Source organism: Acipenser ruthenus, chromosome 10 (assembly GCF_902713425.1).
Source record: "Acipenser ruthenus chromosome 10, fAciRut3.2 maternal haplotype, whole genome shotgun sequence".
Lineage (NCBI taxonomy): Eukaryota > Metazoa > Chordata > Actinopteri > Acipenseriformes > Acipenseridae > Acipenser > Acipenser ruthenus.
Genome location: NC_081198.1, coordinates 3492090 through 3520055, shown reverse-complemented (window position 1 = coordinate 3520055; position 27966 = coordinate 3492090). Strand labels below are relative to the sequence as shown.

General features: G+C 41.0%; 2 protein-coding genes across 4 annotated transcripts in view; both read right to left on the bottom strand.

Moving 5' to 3' along the window:
* Positions 1 to 13818, bottom strand: part of LOC117409196 (epidermal growth factor receptor substrate 15) — a 35733-nt gene extending 21915 nt beyond the window's left edge. For 2 of the 3 annotated variants that reach the window (XM_034014831.3, XM_034014851.3), the window contains exons 1-12: positions 13715 to 13818; positions 10789 to 10830; positions 9566 to 9655; positions 8790 to 8837; positions 8333 to 8428; positions 7608 to 7673; positions 6836 to 6961; positions 5381 to 5440; positions 5056 to 5268; positions 4452 to 4597; positions 4141 to 4297; positions 3190 to 3275 (exon numbers count right to left, since the gene is read on the bottom strand). In XM_034014831.3, coding sequence (XP_033870722.2) covers positions 3190 to 3275; positions 4141 to 4297; positions 4452 to 4597; positions 5056 to 5268; positions 5381 to 5440; positions 6836 to 6961; positions 7608 to 7673; positions 8333 to 8428; positions 8790 to 8837; positions 9566 to 9655; positions 10789 to 10830; positions 13715 to 13741 — 1157 coding nt within the window. In that variant the 5' untranslated portion in view covers positions 13742 to 13818. The remainder of the gene's footprint in view (positions 1 to 3189; positions 3276 to 4140; positions 4298 to 4451; positions 4598 to 5055; positions 5269 to 5380; positions 5441 to 6835; positions 6962 to 7607; positions 7674 to 8332; positions 8429 to 8789; positions 8838 to 9565; positions 9656 to 10788; positions 10831 to 13714) is intronic. The other variant, XM_034014840.3, reaches the window with a different exon arrangement.
* A 5550-nt stretch (positions 13819 to 19368) lies between these two features.
* LOC117400916 (calreticulin-like) lies at positions 19369 to 26452 on the bottom strand. Its single transcript, XM_034001278.3, has 9 exons — positions 26153 to 26452; positions 24886 to 24987; positions 24467 to 24670; positions 24039 to 24133; positions 23494 to 23703; positions 22605 to 22718; positions 22225 to 22368; positions 21991 to 22083; positions 19369 to 20886 (listed from the first exon to the last, which is right to left on the bottom strand). The coding sequence occupies exons 1-9, from the start codon at positions 26235 to 26237 to the stop codon at positions 20689 to 20691; spliced, it is 1245 nt and encodes a 414-aa protein (XP_033857169.1). The 5' UTR covers positions 26238 to 26452; the 3' UTR covers positions 19369 to 20688.
* Positions 26453 to 27966: the final 1514 nt, after the last annotated feature.

Sequence of the window (27966 nt, the reverse complement as noted above, 5' to 3'; positions counted from 1 at the left end):
CCTGTTGAAGAAAAAGCACCTGCGGACGCAAATGAGATTCCACAACTCCCCTTTATACAAAATGCATGCTTTATTAAGCTAACTAAACCACAGGCCTGTCAGCAACTACTGCCGGTTCCTCACTTACTCCTCGGCTGTGAAATTATTGAATCTACAGTAGTAAGCCAAGCAAGTGCACCTGTTCTTAAAAAAACAATAATAATTAAAAAAGACAGTAAAATAAAAAAAGACACATTCCAATTTCAAACTGTAGCACCTTCAGCCTAGACCGTGTAATCAATTCACTGACTGATAAATATTCATCTTGTTCAGTCATCTCTACCGGATGGAAAGCTACTGGTAAGAACAGCAATACATCAAATCTACACAAAGCCTATAGCGAGAAACAAGAGCAGATAAAACCCCTTTATTCACTTGACATGTTTGACTCCTACACCTTTTTATATTTTCCAGTTGTTAAAGGGCACCCTTTTCCTCCCCTGTTCTACAGAGCCGGATGGCTAATTTAAACCAAATTCCAGCTTTGCATTAAAACTGCATGAGAAAATATTTAATAAAGCCGAACAGCAAGGACTGGAAGACACAAGCAAGCTCAGCTAACTGCTCCGCTGCTATACAAAGTGCAGGGTGCTTACCTTTCACCGGAGGCAGTGCGTTGCCGTGGCAATTTTAAGCAGTCCAATACCACACGCATCATCTTTGCAGCAGGCAGTCCCCCATCCTAACTCTGCATAGCCCCTCGTGCCCGCTGCTCCACACGCAGACAGAGCCCACCCCCCAACACACACACGCACTCACAGCCAGGGAAAACCAAGCCCCTCCAACACAGTATTCCAGCATCAACTAAGCTTCAAAAAAAAAAAAAAAAAAGCAGAGAGGAGAGAGAGAGAGAGAGAGAGAGAGAGAGAAGGAGAGAGAGCGAGAGAGCAGAGAGTGAGAGGAGAGAGAGAGCAGGAGAGAGAGATAGCAGCAGAGAGAGAGGGGGGTGAGCAATGCTAAGAGAAAGCCTGTTGTTGCTCATGTAACAATATGAAGGCAGCACAGTTTATCATGTAGAAATAGAACCTCAAGAGACTGCTCAACGCTTCCTATTCAGCGAAGCAGCACAGCCCTGTCTAAGGTTATCTCCCCTGTGTCTCTGAGTGAGCCTGTGTGTATATGTTTTAATAGGGCTCATGAAAGGTGAGCGGCAGTGTGCTCTGAATGACGGGTTGGTCCTCAGCAGGAGCTGGTTACAAGTGTAATAGGCACAGGGCAGGAGAACAGTATTGAACAGGCAGGCAGAGGACAAAGGAAGGCGGGTGCTCTTCAGTCCCATGCAGAGGGAGACTGTCTCTCTCACTCTCCTGTGGAAAGGAACTGAACCAAATTAAAAGGTAGTAAGTGAGGATCTGAATTCAATAGAATAGGCACTGGTGTGTGATGTGGTGCAGTGCAGGGAGACAGGGGGGGTGCAGGGTTACACATCTGTGAGGTGCTTTATATACGATACTAAAAAAACAAAAAGAAAAGCCCACTAATTAAAAGCCCTGCACACACCAGCTCTGCTGTCTAGCAATATCTTAGAGCATCTCAGAGCCTCATCCCCCTTGAACCTGCCTTCAGAGAAAAGGTGCGTTTACACTGGCACAAATATTCTGGATTGAGAGGATAAGAGGACGGATTCCGGTCACTTTTTTCCCCAGTGCAAACGTGCTGAGGACGTATTCTGGAAAGATTGCATAACTCCAACTCGTAGCATTTAAAAAAGTGTAACGCATTTCAATATTTTTGGTGGCTGCATGTGTTTTTGTTATGTAGTTTACTAATTTTTAGGCTAAACCTAATTGTTTTGTATTACAGATTTCGGAAATAATGTCTGAAGGATGCTTGTGCAACTTCACCGATGAAGAAAGCAGGGTTTTAATATCTATCTGGAGCAAAGACAGGATCCAACGAGCACTAAATGGGCAGCAGAAAAATCTATCACTACAGCAGGGTGTCAGCTTCTTTATTTATTTTTTTTCTTTCCCCCTCAAAGTACACATGCTCAGAGTCTGCTCCTGTGATAAGTACCCCCCGCTGTTTCAAGCAAGTGTCAACGCATACAGACTGTCCTAGAATCTTATCAGAAAGATTCCCTAACACTAGGGTCAACGCACCTATAGATTCCCAACAAGCACACCAGCGGTCTGTGGAAACGGAAGCCTTGTTTTCACCTGGTCAACCTTCTGCCTGCAGATCTGAGCCCTTGGGAGACAGATACGCCCACCTCCTGCATGTCACAGCTCAGACACGACCCCCCCAAGGCATCGTCCACTCCTGCATGTCACAGCTCAGACATGCCCACCAGACACCACCCCCTGCTGCAGGTCACAGCTCAGACACGCCCACCAGGCACCACCCCCTCCTGCAGATCACAGCTCAGACACGCCCACCAGGCACCACCCCCTCCTGCAGGTCACAGCTCAGACACGCCCACCAGGCACCACCCCCTCCTGCAGGTCACAGCTCAGACACGCCCACCAGGCACCACCCCCTGCTGCAGGTCACAGCTCAGACAAGCCCACCAGGCACCACCTCCCTCCAGCATGTCACAGCTCAGACACGCCCCCAGGAACATCAATTATTCATGACCCGAGTAACCAATTCCTATTTATAAACTCCTGAGACAGTACCAGAGGCTCTTTGCTGAGGCATTTACAAATCGCAGTGCTTTTTTTTTTTACACTGCAGTGAAGAGCGTTCCTCACCTTTGAGCCAGACACTGTGCTGTAAAAGTTTTGAATTCCTTCAGAATAAAAGTGCCTTTTAACTAAAAGGCCCAAGTTTAAGATCACATCAAATGAACGCAACAGATCAATTCTTACCAGTTTCCTCCCTTTACTTTATCTCTGGTAGATGTCCCAGGACTAAAAGCTTCATATCAAATCCAAAAGTAACATTTCTGGATCGTCTCTTGCCAATTCGGATTTGACTCTTTCTTTTAATAAACCACCAATACATCACACTCCAGTATTCACCTCCTGAATCCAGTTCTCCTGCAGCATCTGGGAACTGACTGCTCAGAAGGACAAGGGTTTAAGGTGGGCATTTTGGAAGATATATTTCCTATGGTAGCTGATTCACCCTTCTATGGAATTGCAGTGATAGACTTGTCTTTTGCCACCTCCCCCCCTCCCCAGTGTATCAGACAGTAGGCCCACTCACCTCTGCAGATCCACAATCTCATTGCTCAGGGAGTCCAGTTCCTTGATCGCGGAGAAGTCTGCCACCAAGCTGCTGGCAGTACTGCTCTGTAGGCAACCAAAAGGGAAAGGGTTGGACATCCTGCCCCCAGCACCGACCCCCAGGGCTGACAGGACCCTGCTAGTCTGTACTGACCATGTGATCATAATGAACTGCTAGGCTGGTGAAACCAAAAAGTTAACGGCGGGTAAAACAACTCCATATTTTTGGAGTAAACAGAAGTATAAAAAACATAGCAAAATACCAGACAAGACCTTTTTAGGGGATTACAGATGCACTGTAACGTTTTTGCCTCTTCTCTCCAACTGCAAGATAGTTCTACCTGAAGGACGCCCAGCACCTTTTTGGGCTGCTTTTTTTTTTTTTTAACATTTCATTTTTTTCAATTCATGAAGTGAAATTGCTTTTTAACACAGGAACTGGTTTCATGTCTGGAGCTGTTTTAGATAGCTATGAATTTGACCATAAAAAGACCCAGTGCTGACAGCTGTGCAAGGAACTGAAACCTAAACTAAACTGACACTGAACACTGCATCATCTAGTAGTGATGTAACAGGATAGTAGTCAGCAGAACTACAATGGAAGCAGAGTTTCCACAGGTACACAACACCAAATAGCTTCAGCATGGCTTTTCCACAGCACTAAAACACTTTTCTACAGTTGTCTTCAGTTTAATGAGAAACATAAAACGTATTTACTAGTTTATAAAGTGCAGGTTAAACAATTATCCAAGCAAATTTTCTACAACTATACTGGAATGCTTATTGACTCCCGCTTTTCTGACAATTGGGGGTTTGGAGTTATTCAGCTCTACGAATGTGTTTGAGAAGCCCTGCAATAATGTATGAACAGCAACACTAGAGTTTACAGCAGGTTAGTACAGTGAGTGAATGTCCCCGTTGCTGTGGTTACCTGGTGGGGTGTCAGTCTCTCCGAGGGCGGGATCATGTCTCCAGTCAGAGTCTGGGGTGGCTCCACCCCTTTCGTCAGCTTCTGGTTGATGAGGTGTAGAGCCAGAGCAAACTGCTCCTTGGAGAGCTTCCCACAGTCCTTCGTGTCACAGAGCTCCCTGGACAGCACAATAAAAAGTAAACAAAGTTCTTCACTAGCGGTCATTTTCTCCTCTTTGCTTGAGATCGCCAATAATACATTGCGCCCCCCACCCCTGGTGTAAATGATGCCCATGTGTACAGGTGACTCTCCCCCTGTCCCCGGCTCCTCACCAGATGCCAGCGAGGGTGCTGGCGGGCAGGCCGGTCTTCAGGAAGATGTCTCGCACCTCCGGCCCCGACACCAGCCCGTCCTGGTCCTTGTCTGTTTTCAGGAACAGCTCGTCATACTTGACTCTGTCAGCTGGGGACACCACCCACTGCAGGGGAAGAGAGGCAATATTATATTAAACAAAACCAGGCTTGCAGAAACCACCAAGAAATACGAGACAGGGTCACGCACACAAAATGCTCCGCCTGTCGTACAATTAATCTATGGGAAACTATTTTTTTAATTCCACATTAAAACATTCACAAAACGTGTGAGTCATGCTGACTTGGAATGCAGTTGGATACTAATTATTATTATTATTATTATTATTATTATTATTATTATTATTATTATTATTTATTTCTTAGCAGACGCCCTTATCCAGGGCGACTTACAATTGAAACACCGCTATGATGTTGTTTGCTTCTTAAAGTGCAACACTCTAGGACAAAAATGGTGTGAATAGGGCCCAGAGTAATAACTGTAAGCAAAGTAATATAGCTGGTCTAGTCAGCACTGGTTATAGTTTGACTAAGTGTTTAAATGAATATTAGTATGCATCTGTACCTTCACTGCTATCGGCACCGGCGGGGATTTGGAGGGCAGCATGCCCCCTGCTGGCAGGGACTGGCGGAGCTCCTTGGCAGAGGGAGGTGAGGGCAGCAGGGGCACCACGATGGGCAGTGCAGACTTCTTCCTTTTGGAGGGAGGCACCAGCGGGGCAGGCAGGGACATTGGCACAGGCTCCTTCTCCAGGGCACGGTACACCAGGTACATGGCCTTTCAGAGACAAAGCGCACATTCAGTTCAGTTGAGTAAACACCACACTTGGGAGGCTCATTCGTTCAAGAAAAAAACAAAAAAAACAACATCCCTTTTCCGAACTTCTTACCACTGCAAATTCATCTCTGTCCAGCATTCCATCTCTGTCGATGTCGCTCAGTTCCCAAACCTGAAATGAAAGAGGCAAGAATCAGGACTGAACAGCAGGACGGGTGGCACAGCCAACTATGGTCCTTAAATACTCCCAAAATATCTTTTTTTTTTTTTTTTTAAACATGCATTGTTTGGGGGCTCCCGAGTGGCGCATCCAGTAAAGGCGCTCCGTGTGGAGTGCAGGATGCGCCCCATAGCCTGGAGATCCCAGGTTCGAATCCAGGCTGTGTCACTGACCGTGACTGACGGTTCCTAGGGGGCAGCGCACAATTGGCCGAGCGCTGCCTGGGTATGGAGGGCTTAGGTCTGCAGCGGAATCCACGGTTCACCGCACACCAGCAACCCCTGTGGCTGAGAGGGCGCCTGCGGTTCTGCAGTGGAGCCATCAGATCTGTGTTGTCCTCTGGCACTACAGGTGTGGTGGCCTCACTGTGGATCCGCAGTGCGAAAAATGACGGATTAGCAGGAGCACGTTTCGGAGGACGTGTGTTCCAGCCTCTGTTTCCCGAGTCGCCAGGGGGTTGCAGCGGTGAACCGGGATACAAATAACAACTGGGCATTCCACATTGGGTAGAAAAACACTGGCGGCGACTAAAATAATAAAAAAAAAAAACATGCATTGTTTTCCAGTGCACATAAAACAACGTTAACAAACAGACAGCCTGTGAGAATTTAAAGCCATTACTGTAGCTATACACTGTCGAGTTCACGTTGATGTTTTTTGATTTCTAGCATGTAATTTTAAACAGGTTTAATCTTACATTTCAAATTAAAAGCAGTTTAACATCCCTACATCCAAGCATTTAGATTTTCTTTACAACGGAATCAATAAACTTTACAGTTCTGAAAGCATACATGCATTCCACGCACCCATTCTTACCATGTGCAATACTTAACAGTTCAGCAGCCCATGTTTTATCAAGGTTCTTCTGTGAAAACCCTAGGCAATATCTAAACGTATCCCCAATATGTGGCTTGAAATGTTTATAAAATTTTTTCAAAAAGAAAAAAAAATAAATAAAATCATCATAATAAAAAAACACACACTTGCAAAACAGCACCTCCTTCTGGACAAAACAAACAGCACAGCACCACTGAAACACCATTCCCCTGGTGGTGTCTAACACAGAAGCCGTGCAGTACATTGGTGACACTGACACTGAACTGAAGCAGCTTCATCAAGTGGAAGTGAATCAATGCTGTCTTTGTGGGAGCAGAGCAGACTGCTACAGTAGTATCATGCGACACAAAGGGGTTATCAGAATTAGATGTAAAGAAGTCATTGCATTGGCTTAATGTCGAACGGCCTTCATAAACACCAGAACAAAAATCAATGCCAGTTAAAAGGAAAACCTCAAGAAAAATGTTTAAATATATATTATTAAAAGACAGAGTTCTCCTCTCTCCTTACCCGTCCTAAAACATCCACGGGCAGTTTGGAATTCAGCAGCACTGGTTTCACTTTATCCCCAGACAGCATGCCGTTCAGTGGGGACAGGCTCTCGAAGATGGCATCAAACTTCACTTTCTCTTCCGGCTGAACGAAGAGAAATCAGGCTTGAAATACAGGGAGAGGCAGGAACAAGAGAGAGCGGGCTTTGTTGGCTGGCTATATGCAATACAGGCCTATCTCCCTACATGATGAATTGTACCCAAGTTCTGTCTCTGCAGACACGTGGTACACACAACGACATGCCGTGTCTAAGTGAGCACTGATGATGCGAGACCACAGTGAAGCACAGTGCAGTACTGTTGAGAATTCAGCAAAATTTCCAGGCTCTTTCTCGCTGGCTTCAGAGCTGAAACAGGTAAACCTCAGTCAACCACTCTGCATCTGCCTAAAACACAGTATATACACCCTGTTTTGTTTTTTCTATCTGATTTGAAACATCAGGAGGACTGAAGACAAGCGACGGCCTCCCACTGTAAAGCCAATCGCATTTTCTCCCTTCTAAGGCAAGCGATGGATGTTACTAATCTACAGAGACAAGGGCCAGCCTGGGGTCTCCACCTGGACTTGTGGGGTGCCTGACCGTGGAGCATTCCCTGGGGTTCAAGATCAGCAACTCAGCATGCCCAGGATTCGAACCATCGACTGGGAATGCTTTTGCTGGATGACGCACGTGGGCCCCCCCCCCCACTTCTTTATTCTACAGATCTTACTCCTCCCAGCCCGAGCTTACCCTGACAGCCCAGGGAACATCGCTAGGCACTGCTCCAGCAACCAGCTGCGGGCTGCTTGTGTCGTGCTGCAAGAGAAAGAAAGAGAGCGGTTAGGGTCCATCTGCTATTAGTCAACTCTGCATTGACAAAATCACCATGCAATTCAGTGTAGTGCCACTTGAGGTACCGTGCTACCAGCATGCTGGGAGGGCAAATAGAAAAGCATTTGAGTCTCCACTCCGGCAGCAAAAAAATCAAAATAATAACCCAAGTATGTCAGCAACACACATCCCACACCACGGCTATATATTCACAGTTACAGACATATCTTGAAAATGTTGATGGCGTGATGTATATCTCAACAGCATATACAGAACAGTATACAGTAAGAAAAGGCAAGAAACGCTTTAACACCAATGGAGAAGTAAATGACGTGTTAGGATCATGGGAAAGCAGAATAAAATGCCTGGTTTACAGTACGTGTGACATACACTACAGACAGGGACATCCACAGTCTGATACTCCCAATAACTTGTGATAAACAATGTTTATTCCAAGCCATTTCATAAGCAGTTGTACAGATACTCTATATACAAAACTGTCAGTATGACACACAGACGGGCAAATTGGGGAATTGGGGAAGTGGTTTTCCAGTCTTATTGAAACATGTGAAGTGTGACGTGCACAAGCACGACTGCCTAATCTAAGAATGCACTCATTTCAAAGCTACGATGGAAAGACTCACAAATTTGGGTGGCACGACGGCCAGGTGGAGGCTGCTGAGGGACACGTCAAGTCCATTCTGAGCACAGGCCACCAGCCGCAGAGCAATGAAAAACTCCTACAGGGAGAGGAAGACAAAATACATTCCAATCCATTCAATTTCCTGAATCTCACACAGCATGTTACCATCATCTTCATTCCAAACTATCAAGAATTCCAACTGCAGCGAATGCTGGAGCTTCTAATTCAACACACTGAGGCTTTGCAGCCAGACTCCTCTGCACGGCTAAATATTTTCACAAATGAGCAGTACATCTTCAACAGATTCCTGTTCTACGCGAGAGGCTACTTTTTACAAAGGCATCAAAACTTCACATCACATTTAAAAATTATTTTGGACATACTTTAAAAATAAGTCAACCCACAACAGCAATGTGTTGTATCAGATGGATGACAAAAGGATAAATAAAATAAGTTACCTGTTTGTTCAAAAACCCCTTCCGTTCTGCGTCTGCCAAATCCCATATCTGGAAAAAAAAATGTAATTCTATACTATATATTTTACCATAAAACGTACAAAAAGTACACTATTGTCTCAGCTCAGACACACACACACACACACACATATATATATATATATATAGATATATAATTTATTTATTTATTTATTTATTTATTTATTTATTTTTTAAACTAACAATTCCTCCAAATGAGAGCTAAATTCTTGGAGCCTAAATAGTTCAGCATAGTATAGGCTACTGGTGTTACTTTTACATTTAGCATCATTTAGCTACATTTATTAAATAAAAAATAAAAAACTTCAAAGCTGCTAACTAAAAATATCTCTTGAGATATTTTTCACACTTCAGTAAACCGATCTGTACGTGTTAGGCAGTGTTGGACTCACAAGTGGTTATTTTCTTTTAGCAGCCAGTAACCCAAGCAAATGATCTTTGTTTCAATGCAAGTAACTGACCAAGGCACTTTAATTGTGTTTCATATATTACTAAAGCTACTGCAGGTTCTGCACAAAGCAAGAGGAACGGCTGTTTAGTTCACAGTGTGTCCTGAAGGCTTCACTGAAGGGAGGAATCTTGTGGGCCTGCACCTAAACACTACACGCCAAGGTGTGATGTTAGAGTCATTGATATGGCCTGAGGATAAAAATGCGCCAGTGAAACAAACTGGCCAGCCAACAACAGCAGGTTCCTCAGAAAGATGGCTTCCATGAGCATCATGCTGTCCAATACCCCACCTTCCCCAGGACCAGGTCTGCCAGGCCAGACTTCTTCAGGAACAAGGCTGCATCGGACGCCCCGACTCGGCCAGTGTTGGACAGGTCCACCTGAAGAGAGGTGAGGAGGAGGAGGAGGAAGACGGGGGTTATTGTCTCACCTCCAAAACAACAAACATCTTGGCCCTGCAGATCAGACCTTTTCACCTTAACCCTAGAAAAATGCAATTTTCAGGCAACACAATGTATCTTTACTTTGAAGTAAGAAACCAAGTAAGTGGGCACTTCAAAGTAAAATAAAACATGTAGAAAATAGAACGAAAAAAGAATGTAGCCTGAAAGCACTGGCCAAACAGCTCTAGTTTAGAATCGAGTTCTAGAACGGTGACAGTCTGCGTGTGGTGGAATATCAGCATGAGCAGAAGTGAACACACTGAGGCTGAATGCTGAGGTCTGTTTAGAGCTATGATTGTCCATATAACCTATAACCCTACATTCAATCACAGCAATTTGGCCATTGCTTTCAGGTTACATTTATTTTATTTTACTTGCAATGACATAGTGCTTTATTATTAATCCACATATGTTTGTTTTTTTTTCTAATGATTACTAACCTTTATTTAGTCTAGTGTCAATTTCATTGCAAAGAGGGAAAAGGTTGATGAAGAGAATGCTTTTAGTGGCTAAAGTATTCGACCTATTGTGATGTCATCATTTTGAATGGAAATTCGAGAGGTGCCCTTAGGTATGATTTTATTATTATTATTTTTTTTTTTTTTTTTTAATCAATCACGTGAAATCAACCGTGCGGATATGGAGAATACAGCAAGGTAAAAACCGAGAGGCGCAGGGTGATGTCACGAATAGGGTTTCTCAGCGATGTGTCATGGCAAACTGAAGGCAAACCGTGCGCTCTGATTGGCTGAAAGATCCTGAGCAGCCTATGTAAGAAATACAAGCCCTGCATTAAATGTGGCTACTGCCTCCTGGACTGCACAACAAAATTAGAGGGTACACCTAAATGGTAAATACAGGTATATAGAGGAAGTATGATACCAGCATAACAGATAACAGATAGCATTAGCAGCTATGTTTACACCAAAACAAACATGGTAATGGTTATTTAATTTAAAGTACAGAGCTGCAGCACGACCGACAGGATACCTTGTCTCTCTGAAGACACACAATACTGCAAGCAACACAACTACTTTGTAACAATGAAAATAGGAAACATAAACGCTTACCTGCCGGTAGTATTTCTCATAGACAGGATTTCCACTTGAAAGCTGTAAATAAATAAAAATCAGAATAGGAATTCAAGTTTACGAATAGTAAACTGAAGTGACAGTTAACAGCTGCAGACCTTAATTCAATGGCTTCAGTATTCTGAAGCCTGTATTTTTCTAGTTTTGTAACAGGAAAGGATGTTTTTCTTTCGAGTAAAAGGCAGTGCGACGTTCACAGAGAAGCACCAAACTAATTCCGAAGACAAAAAAAAAACAATATTCAAGAGGGCAGACAAAATAAAGGGCCAAAAAATGCCAGTCAGGGGACCAACGAAATGCAACCTTACTACTGAAGGACTAAAACTGTCAACCAATCAGTAAGAAGGGGATTTAATTTAGGTTAACAACTCTTCTCAATTTCTGTTTTTCTAATAGTTGTTTTTAATCTTAATGAAATGCAGTCCCAGTTCACAGGGAGTCTGGATGTTTCCAACATGCTGGTTTTATTAGAGAGGTATTTTAACAGTGGCTTTCTGTGTTACAGACTGCAGATGGTGGTCTTAACACTACATACTGGGGAGGCCTTGATATTAAAGGTGGCTTTGCATTGCCATGAACTGGAGCAAATCAGGACTGGAAAAGGAGCCTTCATTCTCAGGTGGTTGGTTTACTGTATACTACAGCAAGAAACGTTTTCTCATCATTATAGCGACTTTCTTACCCTTTGTTTTGTTTTCCAGACGTTCAATTTGGTGAAGCATGTGCAGGTATATTATGCTACTACACTGTGAACTCCCTTCCTGTGCAGCAGGTATTGGGATCCCATAACATGGACAATCCCAGCAGGGGTTCATGCTTCAGGTGGGACCCTAATACCAGTTACACAGTGTAGCAGGTTTTCTGGAACTGGAAACTAGAAAAAACACCAGTAATGGAACTTGACTGGCAGAAACATCGAAAACAGCTGCGTACCAACTGTAGTTACACCATCTCAAAGGCTAAAACCACACGGCAGGGAAACGGTTAATAGGCAAGTGCTGTACAGGTCGGCTCACAAAACCTGCGTCCCCTTTTTTGCAACTCATGAAAAAGACAACCTTGCTGAAGACGAGCTCACATTCCACAACCCGAGGAGAAAACACAATAGTAAACAGCACAGGACTAAATGTAGATTTAGAGAAGTGGGAGTGCAATTCGGAAACATTATTTTTTAATTAAAAATTTAAAAAAAAATGTAACCAGGAGATTTAGCCATTGAAACCGATGCCTCGTTTACAAGGGAGTCCTGGAAATTGTTGTGCAGGAAAGGGTTATGTATTTACATGGTTTTTGGGAGTCTTAGAAAGGGGACCGCGTTGTAACTTTAACATAACAGGGAAACCGAAATCCCCCGCACTGCTTTGGAACAAGAGCGAAGTGCGAAACAGTGGACTGGTATCAATGAACTGGAAAACAACCCTGCCCCATTTTTTCCATCAGCAAGGAAGCATCACACATCCACCGGCCTTTCCTTTTTCCTGCTGCACAAACAAAGCAGATATCCTGGAGTTAGACGGGCAGTTGATGGGACGCTGTGTCGACTTCCTGACAATCGGAGCTTTTCACTTTCCCATCCAATCCAACTTCCCGAGAGAGGAGCCCAGTTTCCTCTAGATTTGGAGCAACTGTAGGCTTGTTTTTTTTCTTCACCTTTCTTATATCTGTTTTGTTAACCTCCACCCAAAGGAAGAACTCATGCCCAAATGTGACCGTACACACAACACATCAAGCATGCGTTGCATACGGCTGACTCTTACTGTAGGGTCCACACTGCCAAATGTGACAAAAAAATAAAAGTAATTTAAACTTCGCAACTGAATTATGCTCTGCCGTCAAATTACCTGCCGACACTTTAATGAAATGTGAATATTGCTATGGCTTACTAGACCGGTCTACAAATAAAGTACAATTAAAGTAAAAAGAAACAAGATATTAAGTTGATATCGTGTTGTTTTTTGTTTTTTTCTTTCAAAACCAGTGACATTAGCTACTGTACCAATGCAATTGTCCATTCTGTACACTAGACAGGGTACATAACCAGGTGTATCTGCTAACCGTTTAAATGTTGCAATCGACCAACTGCAGTACTACTAGTAGTAAGTAGCAAGTAGGTACGCACTTTAAACTCAAATGTCTGAGTGTGCAATATTCGAATTTAACACGCGAATTTAAGTATACGTATTTATTTTCCTAAATACGCCCCATTATACATGTTTTCATCACATGCCCAATGAAGACACCATACATACACTAACTGCATTTTCGAAATGTTATGGGAAGATCTGTTTATTATGTCGCTACACAACACGTACTAACATGTAAGTTATATTTTATCTACAGTAATCATTCGCAACCTGTGCGTATTTTGAGTCATTGCAAACTGTTCCCCATTGCACAAAGACCTTCATAGTTTCAAATGCTATATATATATATATATATATATATATATATATATATATATATATATATATATATATATATATATCAGAGCGAAACTGTCAAACTACACCCCCCTCGAACTCGCCTCGATACTGAGCTAAAGAAGCACTGGACTGGACGGAGGGAAGGTGGTGGTCGTATTTTAACGTCTTAACTAAAAAAAAAAAAAAAAAAAAGCATTCACACAAAATAAACCTGTTAAAACCAAAAAAAAAACCATAACCCTTTCCACTCTAAAATGTGGCACAAAACGGAGGAACTCACTACGCCCTTATGCTGTCCCCACAGAGATTAAAACCAGAAACTTTTTCCCCACAAACTTTCTGTAATTACAGAAACACGTTCCCGAGCGCGCGACTTTAAAACACCGCCCTGCTCGTACTATTTGTAAACACAGGTATCTGCTTGTCTCAAACTGTTTGTGCACGCATATTAAACATGGTATGTGTTATTTAAACAGCTTTACCTGAGTCAGAGACAGACTGGCAGCCATAATGTTTCTTTTCCCATTAGCCCATCCTGCACTTGGCAATATAGGGGAGGCGGTAAAACGTGGAACTGGAGCAGGAAATGGAACTGGAATACCTTAGAGGGAACGGGAGTCGTTAAAATGAGGAACTGGATTTAGTGATCGGTTTGTTTTATATATATTTAACAGGACACATACAATGCTTGCCATACTTCAAAAGGACTATGTTATGGGGATCGTAGTTGATGGGTTCCAGTTACATGATATTGTAATTGTTATTTTTCCCTCATGGTATACCTGTATATTCCCAGTGTGAACAGACAGAAAGCTGGCAGCAAACATTCCTTTACAAACTTCAGTAAACCACCATACTGTTAAAAAAAAAAAAATCCTAGTTGTTAATGCATTGTTAAAGTGTGTAAAAGCAAAGACAACAGTGGTCAAGAGCAGAGAAGAATGGTAGTGTTAAGTAGTGAGATTTGATCAAATGCATTCTTAAATAATAAACGGAATTCTTTATTACGGAACATGCACATCCAGTTACCACTTGTGACCATATCATACATTTGTTATGAACCCGTTTAGCAATCAAAGTTTGAAGTCAAAAGAAAATATAATCATACGTTTTGAACACAATAAAGAAATATCAAGTTTAAAAACTGCATAGATATAAGCAAAGGAAAAGAAACTTCACATTTACAGTGCAACTTCGCTCGTCTTTTATACGGAAATGCATATAAACAAGATTTTAAAAATCCGATCCACATCTCACAGGGAGTGGCAGGGAGCAGTTACAAGAAGGCATCGTTTACATCTAGACTAACTGCAAAAGAAAAAATGACTAAAAGATTCAATTGGTGTCATGGTCACAGCAAAACCCCATATACGCAATCCCATTTCGAAGCATGTCTAGTATTTTTTATTACACGGGGCTTACAAACAAGGAACCGTGAGGCTCTGTAAAGGGAGTCAGGATCGCATCAAAGATTTTTTGATCACCTTTTTGAAACCAGAGTCACCCACAGGGAATGAGAGTCACTGGAGCAGAACTTGACATGCCAGCTGCATTCTGGAATTCCAACACTGGAAAGTACTGAAATATGGAGCTGGAGTTTTCCCAGGAGAACTGGAGTTCTGGCAGTCTGGCACAGGGAAAATAATGAAGCTCAGGGATGGAGTCACTCACAAGGAACCGAAGAAGCTCTTGCGCACTGTTAGAGATGTTAGCTGTCATAAAGGAGCCTTTTTTATTTCAGTAAATGGCGGCATTAAATTCTGTCATATTTACTAACAAATAAAGCCCATTGATCTGTTTCCAGTGGTATCCAAATTGATGACTGAAACAGGAAATAATACAAAGTCAATCTAAGAGACTACATTTCTCAAGATAACTAATAATTCCCACCCATGCCTCACTGCCAGCACTTGCACTGTTAGTCAGACCCTGCGGTATGAATGAATTGCACAGTGTGCTAATGGTTGATGTAATAAATCACACAAACAAAGGACAAAGAATCATGGTGCACATAATGAAAGATACATTTTTCTGCAAACATGTAACACTGGGGGTTGTCTGTGCTCGTGTGATAAAAACAGAAGCACATGCACCGTTCAATGTGGGTATAGACAGGGATTCTCTTTCTTAATTAGTTAGGCACAGATAAGTCAAATAAATCCAAATAAATTAAGTTTATGTGTGGAAGCGAATGTTGCTGCATTCGTCATCTTGTAACACTGTGGAACTGTTGAAACAGGTTGACACATTTGTTACCATTTCTTTTGTATTTGACTCAATGTAACGCTCTCTTTTGCATTTGACTTCAATGTAACGCTCTCCTTTGCATTTGACTTCAATGTAACTCTCTCTTTTGCATCTGACTCAGTGTAACTCTCCCTTTTGTTCGGTTATGTCATGTTGTTGAAGTTAATATACACTGATATGATTTGCTTGTTTAGTTTCACAGCTTTATTAATGGAGGTTTACACAGCGTATAGTAAGTTACCGCGCTTTGAAAATCGAGCCCCGAGTCTCTCATTATTATTATTTATTTATTAGCAGACGCTCTTATCCAGGGCGACTTACAATTGTTACAAGATATCACATTATTATTACATACAAATACATTATTTTTTACACACAATTACAGTACAGTTGGGTTTTTACTGGAGCAATCTAGGTAAAGTACCTTGCTCAAGGGTAAAGCAGCAGTGTCCCCCACCTGGGATTAAACCCAGGACCCTCCGGTCAAGAGTCCAGAGTCCTAACCACTACTCCACACTGCTGCCCATTGTGTGTTCAAAAATCGGTCTTATTCAATTCGATGTTACTTGTGTTAAACATGACAGCAATGCTATAGATCCAGTCCATTGCCTTCCAATGAAGCAATCACAGCCTAGAAGGATTTGCACGACAGCAAGGTTTCTTGTGATTGAGCACAAAGACGTCATTGAAGTAGCCCCAACAAGCATCTGATACCACTTTAAAAGACATCATTTTTATTTGTCTAGTTTTTGTGCCAAATTGGCAACAGTAGAGAATGAAGTATTTTGTTTATTCACAGAGATGCTGCCACACCCATGGCTCTTGCAATGTATGTTTTTAGATGAAATACAGAAGGAATATAATATAGCAAAATAATATACATGCAAGATTAATTAAAAAGGACACTATATATATATCAAAGATATATCTGGAGCATAAATAATGCAAATCAATTACAACAAACAAGTATTGTAAAGCCTATTACAAAAACATGGAAAACCATGGTAAATGCATAGTATAACCATGGAAAAAGTATGGAAAACTGCGAAATTACTGTGGTAAACCTTTCTAAGGATAGGCACCAGTATTACAATTGTAAGTGCTGTACATACAGTAAGGTACACAGCTAAATGACTGATTGAGCATCTAAGTTAAACCTTATAAGAAAGTCTACTGCAGAAGGCACTAGAGAAACGTTTGTCTGCTTGACTCAGTTTCTAAGTTTTACTGTACTGATGTATCTCTGCTGGATGTATCATACACAGCACAGCACCAGTAAAACGCCCTCCTACAGAACATGTTTGCATTGCGCTCCTGGAGGTCTCAAGAGCAGTCAGGAATCTTTATAGGGGGTTTGCTAGGACCTGGAGGAGTGTCATTGGTGATTCTCAGCACACCCAGGCCTCCTCAACTGCCATTCGACTGTACAGGACCTGGAGCGCTTCACTCAGCATTGCTGAAGCTTTCGGGTATGTCTGGTTCCTCAACATTGCACAGGTTTCAAGTTAGTCAGAGAACACGGATCTCTACAGAATGCTCAAGTACTAGGGGGCGTGGTAGTGCAGCATGCAAATTCATCAGACTCGCGTTGGCTGTCAAGACATTGATTAACAAGTAAAACAGTGGTTAAACAAACGCCCGTGAATACAACAACCCCCTGTCCCCAAATCACCACAACTGTCTGTCTCTGCTTGTGAATAGCAAGCGTTTATGGCAAGCCAAATTATCATTTAGAGATATCTCAGATTGCATTTTAAGATATCTTGGAATATTTAAATATATCTCAAATTGAAATAGATATCTTTAATTGTGCAGTTTTTGAGATATCTAAAATTCATTTTAAGATATCTGTAAATCAATTAGAGATATCTAAAAATGAAATAAAGATATCTCAGATTGATTTACAGATATCTTTAAATACTATGAAAACCATTTGGATTTTGCTAACATGGTACGCCAAACTATCATTTAGAGATATCTTAAAATTAAAACATTTTAAAGATATCTCTAAATCATTTGAAGATATCTCTGAATGACTTCCTGTTCATTTAAAGATAACTCTAAATCATTTGACGATATCTCAAAATAACTTCCTTGTTCATTTACAGCTATCATTAAATCATTTTAAGATATCTTGAAATAACTTCCTTTTCATTTAGAGATATCTCGAAATAACTTCCTGTTAATTTAGAATTATCTCTAAGTCAAGTTATTTTTAGGTATATTTAATTATTTAGAGATATCTATAAATGAATAGGAAGTCATTTAAAGATATATTAAATTGAATTTCAGATATCTTTAAATGATTTAAAGATATCTCAAAATGCATTTTTGATATCTCATTTAAAGCTCCATTTAGAGATATTTGTAAATCAATTTAAAATATCTCTATATATATTTTAGGTATCTCAAAATGATTTAGATATATTTAAATATTTGAAGATATCTTCAAATATTTAGAGATAGCTTTAAATATTTAGATATATCTCTAAATGAATTAGAGATATCTCTAAATAATAATTTGGCTTGCCATATGGGGTTGCAGGATTGAGCAACGTTCAATAGATACATGAAATCAAAATAAAACTCCATGCATGCATAACACAGTCTCCACGTGAGCAACTAGCGATGGCACAATTAATAATAACAGATAACCTGTTCGGAATTTAAAAAAAAAAAAAAGAAACTATTTCCTACATAAGACATCTACAATTCTCCCCTATCTTCTTGAAATTATTATTTCCCCTTGTATTAACTTTTCTAATTTTAACTTCTTTATTTTATGCGATTTATTTTTACCATTTACTATGCTCTTTTTCCATTCTTGATTACATGACTAATCAGCCTCTCACACTTCTGCAAACGTAATGTCCCATTTATAGATAATTATTAATTAGGACCATTAAGAGACCACACTTTATCAATCACGGGTGGAGTCCATACTCCAACATGACATTAGTGAATCCAAAAAAACATTCCAACATTTGAAGACACACACACACAAAAAAAAAAGACTCCAGTCAAAACATTGTTGAATTTATTAGATTTCTTTTAGTATTTCTAAAAATAGCCAACAATAAAATATCTGTTTACCAGTTTCTTTTTAATTAAACAAAAACATGAATTCAAATTGTTTTCTATACTCTTCCGCTGGGGACATAGCAAATGTTAAAACGAGAAGCCACAGGTGCTCCTGGTTAATCAGAACGTGTTGTTTCGCAGGGAGGATACTGCTTGATATTGGGCTCACTGGCATACCATCTTGAGCACAAACACAGGTCTCTGAAGAACAAGGGTCATATTGTTGAGAAGGTGAGCCAGATACACTTAACCTCAATACTACATGGAAATCTTTCTGCAACTCGGTCATCCTCAAAGCCGAATGATACAAACACATACATAGAAACAAACAGTGTCTTGCAAAATCAAACTGCCCTTCTTTACTTCTGTTCTACCTTCGGCGGTTGGAATTGTACTGTACTGTAGAGCAGTGGTTCTTAAGCCAGCCGATGAGATGGCCACCCCATACCGATTAATATAAAGAAAATGAAATAACCAATAGAATTGGAATGGAAACTCAAACCAAGACAATGGGAGCGGGCTGAACGAAAGCTGCAGAGGTTGCTGTTATGAACACTATTGTAGGACTGCTGCTGGCGTCTACTAGGGGTTGGCTGCATGCACAGGCCACAGCGAAAGAATATTAGTAAAATGAAAATGCTTTTCTCCCTGGGCGGTTTGACCAGGAGTTTGTATTCTTCCACTCCTTTAACATGAGCAAGGTGCAATCTGGTCCTGCTTGTTATACATACACAGCATTTCAAGTCTCCAGAACTGGTTTTAATTTCAAGAGCCCACCCCAACACTGAATAAGAGACAAAAACATCAGTTTCATTTTAACATTTATTTTTTTTAATTTATCACTGTACATTAACTTGTTTTGCATACAAGATCTTTTTGTACAACAGCTGAGAGAAAGGGGGAAAAACGCCTGCTACACACAGTACAAAATATATAAAAAAACAAAATGAAAATAAAACTACTCTTGTTTATTGACAAGTTTAAGATTGTATGAATGTACAGCAGTGCAAATTCACATTGTAAATTATTTGCAATGTTGTTATTTTCATTAATAAAGGATGGTCATTCTAAAACAGGACAAACCCTCCAACATTCACTTGGCATGACTCACAAAGTAATTGAGATTTAGCAGTCACTCTTTACAGCCTAATATGTGCCCCCTTTCGCTACCAGTGGCTCGGTGGTACTTCCAAAAACAATTCAAAATAGTGAACAATTTTCATTAAAAAAAAAACAAAAAAACGCACACAACACACACACGGGCTTGCACTAGCAGAGGAACACAATCAGCCATTTAAAAACATGATCACCGGCTCCTCTCACGCCACTAAACATGGTCATGCTTTGATCACTTCATATTAAGCTTTTCTATCAGCACGAATAGTGACAGACTGTACATTTACAGAGCTATGCACATGACATTGGTAATGCGATTCAGAAGACAAAGTTTACTATTCAGACCAAATTTGTACAGTGTCAGCATGGAGGGTGAGCAGCACTAGACAGGGTAACAAACACATGCACTAGAAAAGACTGGCCAAATGTGTGCTCAACTGGCATTTATAAAACATTGCCCAAGCTACCATTTTTACCCCTGACTCTTAATTAATGATGGGCATTTAGTTTGCTACCTGCATGGTTTACTTGAGGCATTGGTTAGAGCAGGTCACAGCAATTTCCTCTATTTTGCAATTGCCCTGCAAAACAACAAAAAACATAAAAAATAAAATCATATGGTCAATGAAATCTAATAGGGTGGGGGAAGGGGGGTTTCTCCAGTGGGGTTTACAACCAGCATTTAGATAATGGCTAATAAGAAAATAACCATGAAGGCGTAACACAATGGAGAAACCTGCTTCTATCTCAAGGCGCGTTCTTATCGAACAAGGAAGGATTTGTTTAGCTAATTCAGCAGAAAAGGTGAAAAGTTAACCTAGGCTTGAAAAACCCACATTTGTTTTCCTTGGTAAACCCTCCTCCAAGGCTTCTGATATTTGTTTTATGTTTTTCATGCCCAAGTGGAATGATGCCACCTCCCCTCATCCTGCTTGAAAAGTATAAGGAATGTCCACACAGCCCCGCCAGATTGGCTCATAATAGGCAGGGTGTCTCTTTGCACACTCTGGGATTACAACTCATCCTTCAGGTTAGAGTCTGTTTCCTCCTCGTTTTCTTCTTCTTCGTCCTCGTCGTCCTCCTCATCCTCCTCTTTCTCTTCTTCCCCTTCCCCCTCATCCTTTATTTCATCCTTCATGGTCTTCTCATCCTCCTCACGCTTCTTCCTGTCCTCTTCCTCCTGAGCCTCCTTCATTTTTTTCTCGGGGTCCTGCAGAGATAGTTGAAAGATTAAAACACAGGCTCCTCTTGGTTCAGCTCACAAAACAACTCATCACATTTCTGGTAAAATAATTTCAATGTCAACTAAAAAAGGAATCACCTTGGGCCCTGTCCACACTATACCTTTAAACCGTATTAGTTACCTTTAAACCGGCTGAAGTGCTAAATACGGTTAGCGTCTACACACCGCAGCGTTTAATACCGGACTCAAAGACCACCTCAAGGGGTAGTCTCGAGCCTGGTTCCAATTAGATCCCATCAGGTAGTGCAGTTTATCAGAAGTGTGGACGCTGTATACCGAACTACATTTTTTTGCGTATCCTCCAATATCCCAAAATGCTTTGTGATATGTACGGCTAAATACTCACCTGAAGGACTTGCTATCAGTGTACACTCTGCACTAGGTATTCATTTTTATGCTTATGCTTAACAAAAAAAAATCTGTTAGGACATCCCTGTTAAACTAGTGGGGAAAAAATAACAAAAGCACAAAGCTAAATTAGGCGACTGCAAAAATGAAATGCGAGTTAAAAGTAGGATCAGGGATGAACAATTCACGTCCTTTGTCAGCTCTGAGACCACAATTTGGCTCAGGCAAGGTATGAAGGTAAAAGCAAAGATTGTTTTGTAATTAACAGCTTTTTCTGAGTTTAGAATGAAAACACAATCAGCTCAATTTGTTTAATTAAAAATAAAACCTGAAAACTTCAAGCCCTACTTGTGTGTGTGTGTTCGCATTTACTTTTTTCCAAAATATTTGTTTTATTCCTTTTTAGCAATATGGACATCTGTCAATATGGGTCAGAACACATTATTTTTAAATAAAACTGCATGGTGGGCTACTTTCGTATTCATTTCCACTGTTCATTGTGCTGAGCTGGATTACTTAAACCATTTGATTATGGTTCTCAAGATCGGTTATGGAGTGTGGACAAGGGCCTTACTCTGGTAAAATAAACACTTTCTGTTCAGAAACCTTTTTGATATTTATTAAAACTGAGAGCAAATAAAGCACCCGTACATCACATAAAATAACAGTTGCTGAAATCTGGTTGAAACAGATAACCGGGACTCTCCTTTCAAAAGCACTCACCTTGGTTACACCCCAAGTTTCATTGCCAACTTCTTCGGCAAACTTTTCGTCATTTGTTATGAGGAAGTTGTCAAAGATTGTTCCCGATTTCACCTGCAAGGACAATTTTAAATCTGCGAGTTGAATTGATTTTTAAAAAAACAACTTTAAAATGTCATCTCATTTTCTGTTATAAAGACACGCATGCCTCCAACCCACAAGTGCAGGTTGTTTATTTAAAAAAGTACTTCATACCTGCCACAAGTCAAGCCCCAGGACACCATTGCTGTCGTACTTGTAAATGCTGGAATCGGGGGTGTACTCTGGGTTGTCAATTTCAGGGTGCACCCATTTGCCCTTGTAGTCAGGGTTATCAATCTTGCGTGGTTTCCACTCGCCCTAAGAAACAAATACACAATCAGAAGACGTGTCCTACAATAAATGGGTTTCAGCATCCATGAAACAAAAGGGATTACCAAGTGAACACACACACAACTATTTAATACAACAATCAAAAGTTACACTGCTGTTAAATTAAAGGTCATACTGCTGCATTTACTTTATTCCAATTCTAGATCGGAACTTAAGTCTTTATTACGGAGACTGTCATGGCGTGCAACGTCTTATTCTATTACCTTGTATTCCGGGTTTGTGATCATAGGGGGCTCCCATTCACCGTCCATCTCTTCATCCCAGTCGTCTGGCTTTTTGGCATCAGGGTCAGGAATGTGCTCAGATCTGTCCCAGTCCTTAAAAACAAAAGTTTAAACATTTGAGAGACTTGAGTCTAGCAAGGGAAAAACAACGTTACAACAAATTCTACAGTAAAGCGTCAGACGTGGATATGAAAATCATTAGCATTTATTCACAAAGAAATCAACTTACTTGCCCAGTCCTAATTATTTGTTTTAGTATGGATTGTCTTGCAGTGTTAACGTTGCTTTTACCTGTCAAAAACTGACTGAGTCTGCGGCTGGTCTCTCAAATAGCCAAGTCTTTTTTCTTTTTTATATAAATTTAATGTGTCCCTCTCCTCCCAGGACCTCCAGAGCAGATATCAGCGAGCTATCGACCTCTGGAGGACAAAGGCCAGCCCTGCAGGTGTCCTCTCTGAACTCACTGGGCGCCTGGCCTGCAGGGTTTGCTATAGAGCAATGAGGAGAACAGTCACGGAAGCACCAGAGCCAATGCAACACTCCCTTCGGAGTCCCCAGCGAAGACTGTCCGCTTCGCACAGCCAGGAAGTGAACCTGCGCTGTATGACTCACCCTACACACCACGTGGCTGCACTTCTACCAGGTGAGCCACTCGGACCCACAGCCAAGTCTTTATGATAATCTTCCAAAATAACGTGTTTGCTGAAACAGCATATTGCTGTACTACTCAAAGGAGATGCAGGATTAAAAATAATTTTATTCCACATTTTTACGATTGCAATCATTCAGAAGGTTATTTTTAAACAAAGATCAGATAAACAGATACCATGGAGTAAGACAGCCTAAAGCAGTTAGATAGCTAACTAACCTCGGGCTTGGAGTCTTCGGGGTCATCAATCTTCTCCCTCTCGTCCCAGTCGTCCGGCTTCGTGGCTTCAGGGTCCTTGATCTTCTTGGAGGGCAGGAAGTCCCAGTCCTCCTCCAGGCTGCCAGACTCCACCTTCTTGTTGTCGATTTTCACTTCGTAGGTGTTGTCAGGGCGGACGATCAGAGTGTACAAATGAGTGTACTCGTCATCCTGATGAGCAGGAAGGCACGTTTACAGGGTTAATAAACTGAACAAATTAAATTAAGAAGCCAAACAAACATGCCAACCCTAATCTTATGATTGAGACATTTCAAGTTGGGCAGCGGTATAGAAGTTTTAATATGGTATGTTCATGACTGGCAGTTCTTGGTGCACCCAAATGTGCTAAGTCTAAAACACTGGCTAATGCAGGGTGTAGCCATTGCCAAGCGAGTTACACTTCTACTCCTGCAATGTATAGGCTCAAAATGACCAAAGGTGATCTTAAGTCCTCCTAAGGCCTACAAAGGGAGCATTCTGGTAGGAGCACAGTAGCACAATTTTACCTTGCATCTAATATCCTTGTTGATCAAGTGGTTCTTTCCCTTGTAGTTGAAGATCACATGAACCTTCTTGGTTCCTGGTCCGCAGATATCTGGACCTGTAAAAGAAACACACGAGACAAAATTCAAGAATATCAATAAAAATCGACAGCATACTAAAAAGGTGCACTCGGAGAGCACCGAGTAATATTCAACAGATTCTAAAACCCCACTTCACTATTCAAGCTTTGTCTTGTTGGCAATAGAACAACCTGGCCAGCAACCTGAATGATAAATGAAAACTGCACCATTCACGGATAATCAGGGCAGATAAATCCCTGCACAAATAGTACTATTCTGTATTTACAGATAACCCAGGACAAACCTACCCAGCATGGTATTTGTGAAGAGTGCCATGTCATTAGCATTCAGGGTAGATATTTAAAGCCTACCGAACATGATGTTGTAGCTGGATTCCCCATGCATTTCCTCTTGGTTCAGTTCTCCTGGGAAGAGTTTGATGTAGCCGCCCCCACAGTCAATGCTCTGCTCATGTTTCACTGTGAACTGAATGACCAGGGTTTCCCCTTCGTTGCTGAAAGAATTAAACCTTGTCGACATGGAGTAGAATCTGGCATCCTGGCTGCTCTGCAAGCCTGCAGGTTGAGAACAAAAGCACACAGTCGTCATCAGCAATCTCAATTTTAGCAAGCTTTCTACCAAGTATGTGTTTTTTTTCCCCAAAAAAATTACATTTAGTTTCTAATTCAAATGCTGTACAATCCAAAATGGTTCAACTAGCTAGACCCAATCTGCATTAGGCCATATTTTATGCTCAAAAAACAAGTTTCACAACATCCAATGTGGTTACCTTTGTCTTTCTCTGCATCCCCGTAGAATTTTCCAGCCGTCAGAACAAACTTCCCATAATCCGACTTGTGTTTCGATTCAACCCACCGGCTCTTCCATTCATCTGCAAAGGATTCAAGTGAAAACATGAAACTTTTGCTGCCAGTTTGCTAAACACAGGCATGGATGGACAAGATGCAGCCGCAAGTCAAGGGCTGAAACTGACTTCTTTCACCAAGTGTCACTATCACAGTTGAGCATGGGGGTGCCAACGTGACAATAGGGTTGAGCGAAAGGTTTAACAGTATTGCATGCAATTTCCAATTAGAAGAGGTTTTGCTGCCATATTCCACTATTTAAATTATTTGTCCTTTTTTGTGCTTTGATGTGGGCTGTGGTCACAAATTGGATGCATTATGGTTTCACTTTTGTCTGAGATATACATCTGTCTGTCTATCTGATACAGCTTTAAAACTGATTATGAGAAGGAACTATCTGTATACATTTTCTTGGCTGTTACTTCACGTTATATATTATGCAGTTACCGTTTACTGCTTTAGTTGCATATATCCTGATGCGTGCATATCACTTGTACCTAGCTGTCTGGAAACTTGTGAGCGTTTCAAAAATCCCTGCCCCTGTATCGCGGGTTACAGGGGTGTATTCTTAGGCATCCTGCTCAGCGACTCGTGAAATGCAATGGCCGGTTTCTGCGTTACGGTACTGCACGTTTCAAGAAATCGTGTTTCTTAAACATCAAACCAAGCTATGCTACTAATTTACCAATGGCAAAATGTGTTTTGGATTATTTTTATTTTTTGTGTTGTTTTATGACATCTGCAACAAACTTTGTAATTTGTAGAAATCTAATCTATGCAGAAGCCCATAATTTGCGTACTTTATAAAAACAAATCGATAACTTGTTTGAAAGATCTACCAAAACAGAAAATAGAAAGTAACCCCACATTCTGATTGAACTACAACCTCCAAAACAGCCTTTCACTCGCATTTTGTTACCTTTTTAATATTTACAATTTCATTGATGGCTTTGTTACTGTTTTATTGTTATTTAATAACATGCAAACATTTATGGTTTTAAACGAAATCAAAAAATTAAATGTACCCCTCCCCCACGCTGCACGGCAACTGTATGCAGCCCAGGTCGTGTACTGTTAAAAAAATGAAATACTTCATTTTACCAGCCAGTAAGCTAAAAACAAACAAACAAAAAAAAAACGCACCAACACAATTACATTAAAACACAAATACTGAGACGTTTCATTACTTACCCCCATCATCGAACTGCTCCCTCAAATACACTTTGGGGTCTGCACACGCCACAGCCAAAAAGGCCGCTATCACTAACGCTTTCATTTTTTTTGTTTAAATTGGTTCACTCTTATTTTATTAATTAGGATATAGTATAGCTATCTATAACTACAATATATATTTATGAATAGATTATTTTAAAATATACGTGCAACTCTTTCTCCTCTTCTGTGAAATCCTGCTTTATGGACCGCTTCAGCCGATAACAGTGCAGATGGGATCTCCTCTCCGCTCACAACAGATGGCTGCCTCCCATTGGCTAGCGGGGAAGGGAGGCCGACTCATAGCGTTAGGCCAATCAGAATTGGCTAGTTGGAATCGCACATGAAATTCTGCAGCCAATCAACTCAGACCACGCGTTGGCTGCCCCCCTCCCCTCCGGAAGACGTGGAAGGCGCTTGAAGATACTGTAGCTTTTTTTGTTAAAACATTAATGGCTGGGTATGTTTGAATGGACTCAAATGAACCCAAGTTTAAGACTTTTACACGGTTTATTTCAATAAAAATACAAATGAATCGCTGTGAACATATAGCATTAAGTAATAATGAGTTCGTGATTTTAAAGATTCAAAAGATACTGTTAGATTTGCGAGAGAAACCTGGTTGAAATATTTACTACTTTATTATAAATAGTAAGCTAAGTGTATTTATAATGTTATACTAATTGCACACTAAGGTAGGCATTGTATGATTATAATGTATATTAATAGTCCCATTGATAATAAAGCAATCCGAAAGCATGACAAATCACAAAGGGGCCGGCTGGATTGATGTTAATCCAGACTATACTGCTGTATGGCAGGGATTGTCATCAGTAGCGGTTTTAGGCACAAGCAGCTCATGCAATTCCTTATGTTGTCGTAGCTCAATATAAATAAATAAATAAAACGTGTTGGTGTTTAAAGCCGTGCACAAGTTTATATTAGCATACATGTCAAGTCTCCCGTTTTGACCAGGACTCTCCCGTTTTGAGGACCCATTTCCCGGCCGCGACCCGGTATTATGATTCCAACATAAGTGACAGAGTGTTGAGAGACTGCAAGTCTGCCACTTGAGCATATAACATGCACCACATAACACAGGCATGACCATCATCATTAGCAATCAAGGTTGCCATTTTTTACAGTGAATGTCAATCGACTACATCTACATTTGCTGGACCTGTGTATCCCAGCCTCGGTATTATTCATTTGCGTCTCCTTTGACTGTGCATCAGGGGAGAGAAGCATTTCTTGCCTGAACATGAAATTATATAATTAAAAAAAAACATGGGCGTGCAGTCATGGCCTTCAAGGTATTCTCTACGGTCCAAATGGCACAAACTAAATCTCCGACATCACTCGATTCACAGTGCTCACATATGCTGCTAAACGTCTAATGTTTTCCTCAAGGGCCTGTGATGCGATCCACCAATAGAAGATCTGCATTTTCTCCGCGGCAGTCCAATCATAAGTGAGCGGAGGCGGGACATACGGTGCAAGAATAGCTGCATTTTGAGGGATATTGTTGATACCTTTATTGAGAATTACAGTATATTGAGAACTTCGAAGTAATATGTTGAATTGCTTTTTACATTTTTTTTTTAAATGTCATCAGACAACAGAGACTTGGTCGACCACGTTGTGCAGAAAGAACGCAGAATGGATTGTTTGTGTTGAAGCAGTCTTGTGAGTTGTGGCGTGTATCTTCTTTTTTTCCCTATCGTACACTGCGGTTATTGGAGAGTCCAGACACGGATTGTGGGTACAAGCACAGTGCACATTATTTTAGCAGT